Below are 15,615 nucleotides of genomic sequence, written 5' to 3'. Positions count from 1 at the left end.
TGAAGTGATGCGAGACATCCCGTCTCCCACACACGGTCCGCCTCGGGGCGGTGGTCACACACTGGCGAGCCGTGATGTGCTCTCACTGCATAGGGCTTTCCTGCAAGGGGGCAAATGGAATTACATGTGTCCTAATAATAATTGTGTGTAAGGGGGAGGGGGATCCTTGAAAATAATGAACCCTGCGTGGGTACTTAGTGTATCAGTCGATCGAGTCTTTATTTCTATAGCACTATTTGGTGCAAAGGATGCCATTCAAAGTGCTGTACAGATTTTTAAAAAAACATTGTTAATAGACTCATTCACAAGAAGGATTAAAGCAAATTCCATACAAAACAAAATTGCATTATAATAAATTACTATCGAAGGCATATTCTCGGTTCTTTCGGTAAAGTCACCACCACGTAGAAGGGAAACAATAAAATAATAAAAATATAAAACAATACAATTCTCACGACGTTTCGACTGCAACACAAGCAATCATCATCTGGTGTGAAAACCACAGCAAGATGATGATTGCTTGTGTTGCAGTCGAAACGTCGTGAGAATTGTATTGTTTTATATTTTTATTATTTTATTGTTTCCTTTCTACGTGGTGACTTTACCGAAATAACCAGGAATATTAATCCCTGCAGTCACGAAAGCTTTAAATCAAAATATCGAAGGCATATTAAAAAAATAAGACTATAAAATAATCTTAAGTAAGAGCAAGTTTAAAAATGTGAGTTTTTAGATTTAACTTAACACTGCTTAATGATTGCATTATTAGATGCTAGGGCTGTTGCCGATGTGCAGAGCGCAAGGCGAGTTAGTTGCCTTGTAAGTTTTAAGGCGACTGCGAGCCAGTCGTCACGTGCCTCCCCAGCCATTACCTCTAAATCACATCCCGATCGAAAAGGGTTTCCTTGGCGTTTCCTCTGAGTGCGTACCGGGTGACTGCACAGTTCATTCACATGCAGATGATTAAATCGTGCCAACATAAAGCAGTCTTGTTATCGACAGAAGAGCAGAATAATTATTTGAAATGTAGCATAACTCTGAGAGAAATTACTCGATGAAAGGGAATTCATTTCAGAATGCCTCAGGGGGCAGTTTCAATCGGCAAAGAAGTAATTGTAAGTCACATAAATAATGTTTACTTATCTTGCCTTCGGTCACTTATCCCCGCACGTTATGGCGAATTCTGTCTGCCTCGTTTCCACTCGGGTCATGGGATTCATGCACGTGAATTCATTCATTCATTCATTCGCACGGGACACATTCACATTCAGCCGCAGGTGTTATTTTGACCACGAGCCGACATTGTGTCATCTGCGCGCACATCTTGTGCAGACCGGCTATGTCACGCGGGCCGCTCAATCCCGCGTCGTATCCCCTCTCGTCGTGGCGATGGTCACACAATCAGCGCGGCTGTCAACCCGCGCCGTTGCTGACGCCGTTGCTGACGCCGTCGCTGACGGGATGTGAGACGTGGCCGGTGCCTGCCTGCAACTTGCAACGCGAAACTCCGAGCCGTCTCCCTCCGGCCGCTACCGCCGCGTGATGTTCCGCACGATGCCCGACGTTTCGCTGCACGTTGTTGCCAGCTTCTCCGGGGACTGAATGGAGCAGCTCTCCTGTTCTACCCTCGACGGTGTAAACTAAACTATTTAAACTATTTTTTTTATTTTACCAGGTAACGCCCACTGAGCTGTATAGCTCTTTCTCAGCTCTTTTTCAGAAGCGACCTGGCTACCACAAATGAGAGCTCAATGAAATGGCTAATCACGTGGCCATTTATAACAGCCAAACGCTCTAAACGCGTGGTAGTGATGTTGATTCTAAATGTGGAGGGAAAAACCGGAGGACCCGGAGAAAAATCCACGCGACCACGGGGAGAGAGACACGCAAATTCCAACTATACAGCAGGCGTCAGGGTCGGGATCAAACCCACGACTTCCTGCACATCAGGCGAGGCAGTTAACATCTCGCCACCGAGGCCGATGTATAAACATCGCAGACTGTGGAACGACACGCAGCGCAACGCGAAAACATACCCGGTTAGAGTTCACCGTCCCGTGATCGGCCCCATGTTAGGCATAGATCGTGGCCATCGCTCTGGACAAGTGCTGCAGCACAATGGGACACTCGATGTCTTATTTGGGGGCGATGGTCTTGGAGTGGAGGGGAAAAAACCTTATCATTAGCATCAGCGTGCCAAAAGTTAGTTTACTGACATACACACACCTTATTATCTTCTCAGTAAACTTCACTTTCGGGGCCACCTTGCATCATCCACATTTGCAACATTTATTTTGTCACGAAGATAGTGGCTAATTTGCTATTCAGTTATTCTCATCCGCTTGTTGGAACAACGTACACACAAGTCATCGGCTCTTTTGCAGTGTGAATATATAACATACTTTTAATTATATATCAGATCATTACAATAAAGTAAAGGTGGATTCTGGAGGAGGGATATCTTTGAAACCAGTAACAACCGGTCCCAGATGGAAAGGAGGCTTTGGCGGACACCTCGACGAAGCAAAGCAAAACTTGTGGCCTAACTCGCGGCCAGAGCGAGGGATGTGTATGATGCATGTATGTTGGACTTATTTTGCACCGTACGTAGCCAACCGCGCTAATTGGAGGTGCGGGGAAAGGTCAACCAACAAAACACAAAAAGCAGTTCTAAAGAAATTAGTTTTCAATCGAGATTTAAAAGTACATAGCTCCAGTGGCTTCCTAATAAACCATCAAGCAGGGTTAGCACAGTGCATGTGAACACGCCTTGACCGAGATACCATTCGCATGGAAACACCACACACACACCATCAACCCACACACACCATCAACACACACACACCATCAACACACCATCAACACACACACACCATCAACACACCATCAACACACACACACACCATCAACACACCATCAACACAGACACACCATCAACACACACACCATCAACACACCATCAACACAGACACACCATCAACACACACACTATCAACACACACACGATCAACACACCATCAACACACACACACCATCAACACACCATCAACACACACACACCATCAACACACCATCAACACACACACACCATCAACACACCATCAACACACCATCAACACACCATCAACACACACACACACCATCAACACACCATCAACACACACACACCATCAACACACCATCAACACACACACACCATCAACACACCATCAACACACCATCAACACACCATCAACACACACACACACCATCAACACACCATCAACACACACACACCATCAACACACCATCAACACACACACACCATCAACACACCATCAACACACCATCAACACACCATCAACACACACCATCAACACACCATCAACACACACACACCATCAACACACACACACCATCAACACACACACACCATCAACACACACACACACACCATCAACACACACACACACCATCAACACAGACACACCATCAACACACACACACCATCAACACACCATCAACACACCATCAACACACACACACACCATCAACACAGACACACCATCAACACACACACACACACCATCAACACACCATCAACACACACACACCATCAACACACACACACACCATCAACACAGACACACCATCAACACACACACACCATCAACACACCATCAACACACCATCAACACACACACACCATCAACACACCATCAACACACACACACCATCAACACACACACACACCATCAACACAGACACACCATCAACACACACACACACCATCAACACACCATCAACACAGACACACACCATCAACACACCATCAACACACCATCAACACACCATCAACACACACACACCATCAACACACACACCATCAACACACCATCAACACACACACACCATCAACACACACACACACACCATCAACACACACACACCATCAACACACCATCAACACACACACCATCAACACACACACACACACCATCAACACACCATCAACACACCATCAACACACACACACACACCATCAACACACACACACACACACCATCAACACACCATCAACACACACACACCATCAACACACACACACACACCATCAACACACCATCAACACACCATCAACACACACACACCATCAACACACACCATCAACACACACACACACCATCAACACACACACAACCATCAACACACACACACCATCAACACACCATCAACACACACACACACACCATCAACACACACACACACACACCATCAACACACCATCAACACACCATCAACACACACACACACACCATCAACACACACACACACACACACCATCAACACACCATCAACACACACACCATCAACACACACACACCATCAACACACACACACACACCATCAACACACACACACCATCAACACACCATCAACACACACACACACCATCAACACACACACACACACACCATCAACACACCATCAACACACCATCAACACACACACACACACCATCAACACACACACACCATCAACACACCATCAACACACACACCATCAACACACACACACCATCACACACACACACACACCATCAACACACCATCAACACACACACACCATCAACACACCATCAACACCCATCAACACACCATCAACACACACACACCATCAACACACACACACACACACACCATCAACACACCATCAACACACACACACCATCAACACACACACACACACCATCAACACACACACACACCATCAACACACACACACCATCAACACACACACACACACACCATCAACACACACACACACACACACCATCAACACACACACACACCATCAACACACACACACCATCAACACACACACACACCATCAACACACACACACACACACCATCAACACACACACACACCATCAACACACTATCAACACACACACACACACCATCAACACACACACACACACACCATCAACACACCATCAACACACACACACACACATCAACACACACACACACACCACATCACACCATCAACACACACACCATCAACACACACACACACACCATCAACACACCATCAACACACCATCAACACACACACACCATCACACACACACACACCATCAACACACACACACACACACACCATCAACACACACACACACCATCAACACACACACACCATCAACACACCATCAACACACACACACACACCATCAACACACACACACACCATCAACACACCATCAACACACCATCAACACACACACACACACCCATCACACACACACACACACCATCAACACACCATCAACACCACCACCATCAACACACACACCCTCAACACACACACACACACCATCAACACACACACACCATCAACACACCATCAACACACACACACACCATCAACACACACACACACACACCATCAACACACCATCAACACACCATCAACACACACACACACACCATCAACACACACACACACACACCATCAACACACCATCAACACACACACCATCAACACACACACACCATCAACACACACACACCATCAACACACCATCAACACACACACCATCAACACACCATCAACACACCATCAACACACACACCATCAACACACACACACACACCATCAACACACCATCAACACACACACACCATCAACACACACACACACACACCATCAACACACACACACACCATCAACACACACACACCATCAACACACACACACACACCATCAACACACACACACACACACCATCAACACACACACACACACCATCAACACACACACACCATCAACACACACACACACCATCAACACACACACACCATCAACACACACACACCATCAACACACACACACCATCAACACACCATCAACACACACACACCATCAACACACACACACACACCATCACACACCATCAACACACACACCATCAACACACACACACCATCAACACACACACACCATCAACACACACACACCATCAACACACACACACACACCATCAACACACACACACCATCAACACACCATCAACACACACACACACACACCATCAACACAGACACACACACCATCAACACACACACACACCATCAACACACCATCAACACACACACACCATCAACACACACACACCATCAACACACACACACCATCAACACAGACACACACACCATCAACACTCACACACACACACACCATCAACACACCATCAACACACACACACACCATCAACACACACACACCATCAACACAGACACACACACCATCAACACACACACACACCATCAACACACACACACCATCAACACAGACACACACACCATCAACACACACACACACCATCAACACACACACACCATCAACACACACACACACACACCATCAACACACCATCAACACACACACACCATCAACACACACACACACACCATCAACACACCATCACACACACACACCATCAACACACACACACACACACCAAACACACACACACACCATCAACACACACACACCAACAACACACACACACACACACCATCAACACACACACACACACACACCATCAACACACACACACCATCAACACACACACACCATCAACACACACACACACACCATCAACACACACACACCATCAACACACACACCATCAACACACACACACCATCAACACACCATCAACACACACACACCATCACACACACACACACCATCAACACACCATCACACACACACCATCAACACACACACACCATCAACACACAGACACCATCAACACACACACCATCAACACACACACACACACCATCAACACACACACACCATCAACACACCATCAACACACACACACACCATCAACACAGACACACACACCACAACACACACACACACACCATCAACACACCATCAACACACACACACCATCAACACACACACACCATCAACACACACACCACACCATCAACACAGACACACACACCATCAACACACCATCAACACACACACACCATCAACACACCATCAACACACACACACCATCAACACACACACACCATCACACAGACACACACACCATCAACACACACACACACCATCAACACACACACACCATCAACACAACACACCACCATCAACACACACACACACACACCATCAACACACACACACCATCAACACACACACACACACACCATCAACACACCATCAACACAACACACCATCAACACACACACACCATCAACACAGACACACACACCATCAACACACACACACACCATCAACACACACACACCATCAACACACACACACACACCATCACACACACACACACACACACCCATCAACACACACACACCATCAACACCACACACACACCATCAACACACCATCAACACACACACACACACACCATCAACACACACACACACCATCAACACACACAACACTATCACTCAACACACACACACACATCAACACACACACCAACACATACACACACACCATCAACACACCATCAACACACACACACCGGGGGAAAACTAACCCAACCCCCCCCCCCCCCCACCATCTACCACACACACACACCATCACACACACACACACACCCAACACACACCATCAACACACCATCAACACACACCATCAACACACACACACCATCAACACACCATCAACACACACACACCATCAACACACACACCATCAACACACACACACACACCATCAACACACACCATCAACACACACTACACACACACACACACCATCAACACACACACACACCCATCAACACACACCATCACACACACACACCATCAACACACCATCAACACACACCATCAACACACACACACCATCAACACACCATCAACACCCATCAACACACACACACCATCAACACACACACACCATCAACACACCATCAACACACCATCAACACACACACACCATCAACACACACACACCATCAACACACACACACACACACCATCAACACACCATCAACACACACACCATCAACACACACACACCATCAACACACCATCAACACACACACACCATCAACACACACACACCATCAACACACCATCAACACACACACACACACCATCAACACACACACACCATCAACACACACACACCATCAACACACACACACACACACCATCAACACACACACCATCAACACACACACACCATCAACACACACACACACCATCAACACACACACACACCATCAACACACACACATCAACACACACCATCACACACACACACACCATCAACACACACACACACCATCAACACACACACACCATCAACACACACACACACCATCAACACACCATCAACACACCATCAACACACACACACCATCAACACACACACACCATCAACACACACACACCATCAACACACACACACACACACCATCAACACACACACCATCAACACACACACCAACACACACCATCAACACACACACACACCATCAACACACCATCAACACACACACACCATCAACACACACACACCATCAACACACACACACACACCATCAACACACACACACCATCAACACAGACACACACACCATCAACACACACACACACACACCATCAACACACACACACACACACATCAACACACCATCACCATCAACACACACACACACACCATCAACACACACACCATCAACACACACACACATCAACACACACCATCAACACACACACACACCATCAACACACCATCAACACACACACACCATCAACACACACACACCATCAACACACACACACACACCATCAACACACACACACCATCAACACACACACACACCATCAACACACACACACACACACACCATCAACACACACACACACACACCATCAACACACCATCAACACACACACACACACCATCAACACACACACCATCAACACACACACCATCAACACACACCATCAACACACACACACACCATCAACACACCATCAACACACACACACCATCAACACACACACACCATCAACACACACACACACACCATCAACACACACACACCATCAACACAGACACACACACCATCAACACACACACACACACACCATCAACACACCATCAACACACACACACACACCATCAACACACACACCATCAACACACACACACACCATCAACACACACACCATCAACACACACACACACCATCAACACACCATCAACACACACACACCATCAACACACACACACACACCATCAACACACACACACCATCAACACACACACACCATCAACACACACACACACACACCATCAACACACACACACACACACCATCAACACACCATCAACACACACACACACACCATCAACACACACACCATCAACACACACACCATCAACACACACCATCAACACACACACACACCATCAACACACCATCAACACACACACACCATCAACACACACACACCATCAACACACACACACACACCATCAACACACACACACCATCAACACACACACACACACACCATCAACACACACACACACACACCATCAACACACCATCAACACACACACACACACCATCAACACACACACCATCAACACACACACACACCATCAACACACCATCAACACACACACACCATCAACACACACACACACACCATCAACACACACACACCATCAACACACACACACCATCAACACACACACACACACACCATCAACACACACACACACACACCATCAACACACCATCAACACACACACACACACCATCAACACACACACCATCAACACACACACCATCAACACACACCATCAACACACACACACACCATCAACACACCATCAACACACACACACCATCAACACACACACACCATCAACACACACACACACACCATCAACACACACACACCATCAACACACACACACACACACCATCAACACACACACACACACACCATCAACACACCATCAACACACACACACACACCATCAACACACACACCATCAACACACCATCAACAGCAAGGCTCAGCCCTTACCCAGGACTGAAGGACTCCCGAATGCGCGTCACCGCGAGCACGGTGAATGCCTCCCCCCCCCGCCCCGTTGCAAATGCATGCGGCACGTGAATGCGGCTTCGCTGCCCGTCGTCGGTGCGCTACGGGGCCATCCACTGAGTCGGCACGCAGAAACCTGTCACGACTTCACCGCTCCCCCCCTGCCTGTACGCACGAGGACTTTGTGCACCCCCCCCACTTACCCTGAATCCTATAGAACGGACGATATTTAATCCACGCAGACACGATCAAGGATTAATAATATTAACGTGTTGAAGCAAACAGAGAATCCGCCGCCGGACTATCTAACTCAGTTGAAGGCCAATGTAGACAAATTATTGTCGAGGCTTCACCCCCCCCCCCCTGTTTCCTATGCGTCCGTACATTATCAGTAGACCCCCCCCCCCCCATACGCAAGCGGTACGCGTTTGGGTCAACCCCTCCATGCGTACGTACTGAATGGATAGCCACTACCTGCGTGGTGGTTGCACTGGGCTATCGGAGGAACGGGCGAAGTTTGCCCAAGCGGTCCGATCCTGGAGCTGGGAGGTCAAACGCTCGGCTCAAAGTGAATGATTGTGTCGACAAACAACTTCGGCCGCCAAATGGTTTCAATGACCACATCACCGCCAGGAATGCGTCCGACCTCGCCGGTCCTCGGTAGTTAACGAGGTTGGCCCGGTCACGAATCGCATGGGAGCCTCATCGCTCTCGGCGTGAACTGGCGAAGCGGCAAGCGGGTGACGTTACGGCAGTGGATTCTTAAATCTATTTGTGCAGAGCTTTGCGTCTTACCCCCCTCGTAGGGGTGGGTTATCTCCAAGTACTGTACTTTGGTTTCCTGCAAAAAGCGAAGGGCTCTTGAGCTGCATTGGCCATGTATTCCAAAGCAGGACCCTCCTGAAATGAAATAATGTGACGCTGCGAAGCGTTCCTGGCTTAAGGCTATTCTTCTTGTTGTAATTATAATGAGTATCAGCATCGTGAGGCCGAATTTACAGGGCCAAGTCCCAGTTGCTCCCAGTAGCCCAGTTCAACCTGTGTGTGTGTCCATGGGATGCACAAATAAACAGAAAAATAACAATGGGTTTGAAGGTGAAGTGAAAGTGTTGGTTAAAATGTGTGCATTGAATGTATGTTAACAAATTAACCTTGTAAGTTATGGTAATACATCTTTGGATTTTATTAACATAGCTTATCATTCACCAAAATAATGCTTATACAGCTCTACATTTTTCTACGGAAGTGTCAAATAAACATTCCAAAATATTTGATGTGATTGATCGCACTTAAACGCAGTTTGTTGCGATGGGTACTGTACCCTTATTTTAAACACCTCCCGTTCGCCCAACAGCGTCACAACTGTTTAATGAGTGCCCGTTAATATTCCTGCTGCTAGAGTTACGCTTGCCTGTGGCCTCTAACTGGAGCCTATAACACACTTCCCCTTACCACCAGTGGCCTTTCCGTCTGGCAGATTATTTCAGATGTGCCTGATACAAAAACGGCCATCAATGTCTTTTTTTTAATTGAAAGTGCATTGTGATATTTTTTTAAGTGGGTGGAGTGGTGGCGCAGTGGATAGCGCACTGTGCGATGAACCTAACGACTCGAGTTTGGTTTCCCGGCAAACGAATAACATCAGTGGCGAGTCGTGCCTTAACTAGCTCTGGTTCACATACTGCACTGACCATCATGGGGAAGTATGGTCATACAACCCCCTACAGCTGGCATGGCATGGACAGGCTTCATACACCAGTGGATTGACAAAAGACCGTAATTTATGAACTCATTTATGAGTTCCTAATATATCACATCCAGAGAGGGCTTTAATCTCATTTAAATAACAGTATATGTGTTAATACAAACACTTGACGTTTTTTTTTTTATGATCGTATTTATGTTTCTCATTGTATCTGACACGTAATGCTCCAGCTTAAATTGTTTTGTCAACCACATAATTGTTTCAAACATTGACCTCCTGGAATTCTATTTGCACTTTGTGGTTCCAGCTGCAGTCATTAAGGTATACGTTTGCACTTAGTGACAGACGTCGCTTTACAAGCACATGGGACATCTCTAGCTTTGTGCGACGAGGCAGAATAACCAACGGAGGAGGCGGTTGTTGTTGTTGTAATTCACACTTGATGGGCACTCGTCAGTTTGAAAATATAATCACGGAGGGAGGTGGGGGGGTGGTGCAGGATTTCGCTGGATCCAACTGTGATTCATTAAAAACCTGTCCAATTTTTTACAATTAATTTATTTGTCGGTGTACTCGTCAAATGATTTATTTCTACAAATTATTAGGGTTTTTTTTTCCAAACTAGGGATTTTCTCATTGGGCTCCACTTGTAGTATTTCCTGATTTAATTCCCTACCCAGTGTATTTTTTTCGTTTATTTTAGGAGTATTACCATCTTGCAAAGGATTAAATGTTCAAACAACCCGTGAGTTAGAATGTCAAGCACACACGTCAGCCCTGTATGTGCATGTCCCATTGCATGCCCAGCCTTCTCAGGGCTACAACAACATCTCTCTCCACAGGGCAATGCTGTGGAGAGCTTTACGAGCGACACATTGATGGGTCTTACAAGTTAACCTGATTTCAATAAGAATGTTGTTTTCGTTTCATTTATTGGAACATCCCTTTTAAATAATGTCTCAATGTGGGTCCCCATGAACCTCGCTGGAGAATCGACATGGTCACCACTTGTGTTTCCCTTGACAGTGTTACTTAAATACATCTCCAAGTTAATTCAACACCGGGTCAAATGGGAGATTTGAATGAAGTTAAATTTCTCCGTTGTCTTATAATGCGGTCACATGTATACACTATGAATTGTTTTCCATTCAAAGTACTTTTGTATTCCTTCAATTCAATCCGGGCGATGCATTTCAACCTAATGCTGTCCGTGGAAATAGTGAAGAGGGGTACCCCGGTTAAGCTGTGAGACACGAGGGCTAATTTTGTGGATAGTCACTTGCAGTCGTCACCAGCGGCACGTCGTGATGGAGTTGCGTCCGGCCAATGGAAAGTATATTGTGGTGAGCAATGATTGCCGTACAGATCGCACGACCTCGGGTAGTCACTTGACCTCAGTGTGTGACATTATTGAAAGTTGCCAACCCAGTCACCCGCTAGCTCAAGCGGCAGAGAGATTTGTCCACGTTCCGTGCCAGCGCAACGGGTAACGCTGCGACGATCGCCGGCAGCGATTGCCCCAAAACGTCGCCCGAGTCTCCCACGGCGTTTGGACACTCGATCCGCCGACGGGCGCTTCCCGTGCGCTCCTCGTGTCTCCTTGAACCAAGGAGAGCGGTCACGTACCGAAATCCGTAGAGAAGGAATGCAGTGACCCCCCCCCCCTCCCCCCGTCCTTCCGCCAGGCGTTCGCCTGGTGGTCCGACCTGATGGTGGAGCACGCCGAGACGTTCTTATCCCTGTACGCCGTGGACATGGACGCGGCGCTCGAGGTGCAGCCCCCGGACACGTGGGACAGCTTCCCCCTCTTCCAGCTGCTCAATGACTACTTGCGCAATGAAGGTGAGACGCAACAACGGCTACCTGTCCAGCACAGGTGAGACGCAACAACGGCTACCTGCCCAGCACAGGTGAGACGCAACAACGGCTACCTGCCCAGCACAGGTGAGACGCAACAACGGCTACCTGCCCAGCACAGGTGAGACGCAACAACGGCTACCTGCCCAGCACAGGTGAGACACAACAACGGCTACCTGCCCAGCACAGGTGAGACACAACAACGGCTACCTGCCCAGCACAGGTGAGACGCAACAACGGCTACCTGCCCAGCACAGGTGAGACACAACAACGGCTACCTGCCCAGCACAGGTGAGACACAACAACGGCTACCTGCCCAGCACAGGTGAGACGCCGGTTGAGACCGACCACGCCAGCAGCGCCGCCGCCATCATCGTCGTCTGTACCACGAGCAGTCCACCTTTACGGGATGAAGGCCGCCCTAAACCCCACTGCCATCTCTCGTGGACAAGCGTTGAATTGCGGGCGTACAAATTGATTGTTTGCAATTAGTGTAAGTTGTGAATTGAAAAAGTTAGAACCTTGGATGGGGTCACTCATGTTCTCGAGAAGGTCAGGTAGCATGGACTTGGATGGGTTTGGGCGCTTGTTGAGGAGAGACAAAGAAGATGCACTTCGAAGGGCCGTGGAGATGCCAGCGGTGCAGGATGGGGAGAGCGGCGGTGTCCGCAGCACGCGCAGAGAGACAATCCCAGCAGCTGGGCCTCATGGCAATAATGGAGCTGTTGCCTTAAAATGAGAGGACAGACATGAACGCAACCTCACTGATTTCAGCAAACTGTAAGTCGTTTTGTTTGTAAACAAGTCTAAAACAAAGAAACTGGTAAAACCATCCAAATTATTGTGTTCGGAAGTTTGGAGACTCGGGTTTTCATAGTTAAAATCAAAACGAATTAAAACGAGATATTTTTTTTGGGTAGGGAATTAAATTCATATTTAAATCTCCGCACCAGCTGTGGTTAGGTCACCAAAAATGTGAAAACTTAATCGTCACGCACTCAAATTTTCAATTCACCATCGATGGCACATTTAATTTAACGTGTGCTTCCCTTTGATACGTCAACCGATCTGTTGCATTTCATTTTCACAGATTAAAAAAACTCAATCCCGTTGCGAGAAAGTTTTTATTCCCCAATTAACCACTGCGAATACATTTGAAATGTCAAATTTGAACAACGGCGCCGACAAGCAATTGTCCACACACGTGAGCAATGTCGCAGCCTCGCCGAGGCCCTCGTCGCACCCGTAGACGGTGCTTCAGTCCGTCTCGCTCGTCCTGCGAGTGAGCTCACCTTGTCGCTCCACCCTCGTGGCGCTCGTCCGCTCGCTTGTGCTCCCTGCTTTGGCTGCCGTTCTGTGACCAGTCTCGCCCATGGGCCACCATTCCTTCGAGCAACGCGTCCTGCACCCGAGCACCCCCGCGCTCTCCTTAATCGTCGAGTGATGCCCGCAGTTTGCGTTTGTTCTCCCCGATTCGTGCGTTCCTCTTTGCCGTCTTTTGGAGTAATTCCCAGCATGCATCTCTCCGTTCAGCGGCGGGGGACGCACTTTCTACGCTCTCCGTTGAGCGTGCCCTGTCGCGGCGCTCGCAACCCACGACATCCGGCAGACATTCAAACCTCGCTCACGGTTCAAATTGGCACAACGTCCTCGTCTTCCACAAACCGGAGTCTAAAATTAGCGTCGGTGCCCAGTTCTGCCGCGGTTTTGTAATGCTCGCATTACCGGCGCTAATTTGTTCGTAATCACAATTTAGCATTTTGATATCTCGTCGCTCGCCTCCCGTTCACAAACAACACCCCGAGCGCACGTCACCTGGGCGGTAACGAAGCCAGTGGCGTGCGCGGCGCTGATTGAGTTGGGAAACGATCACGTTTGCATACCGCGGCAGTAATTAGCGCCGCCATTGGGCAAAGAAGAGAGATTGATAAATTACTGCAGATTA

The 15,615-nt window shown here is 47.8% G+C and overlaps 1 protein-coding gene across 19 annotated transcripts in view; it reads left to right on the top strand.

Moving 5' to 3' along the window:
• The window catches only part of LOC116947431 (calcium-dependent secretion activator 1), a 428,622-nt gene that overhangs the window by 370,463 nt on the left and 42,544 nt on the right, over positions 1–15,615 (top strand). For all 19 annotated transcript variants that reach the window (XM_032963139.2, XM_032963159.2, XM_076070599.1 and 16 more), the window contains one exon: positions 13,499–13,655. In XM_032963139.2, coding sequence (XP_032819030.1) covers positions 13,499–13,655 — 157 coding nt within the window. The remainder of the gene's footprint in view (positions 1–13,498; positions 13,656–15,615) is intronic.

This window comes from Petromyzon marinus, chromosome 30 (assembly GCF_048934315.1).
Source record: "Petromyzon marinus isolate PM22_M1 ecotype Great Lakes invasive population chromosome 30, UKy_Petmar_22M1.pri1.0, whole genome shotgun sequence".
NCBI lineage: Eukaryota > Metazoa > Chordata > Hyperoartia > Petromyzontiformes > Petromyzontidae > Petromyzon > Petromyzon marinus.
This window is presented reverse-complemented; position numbering and strand designations above follow the sequence as displayed.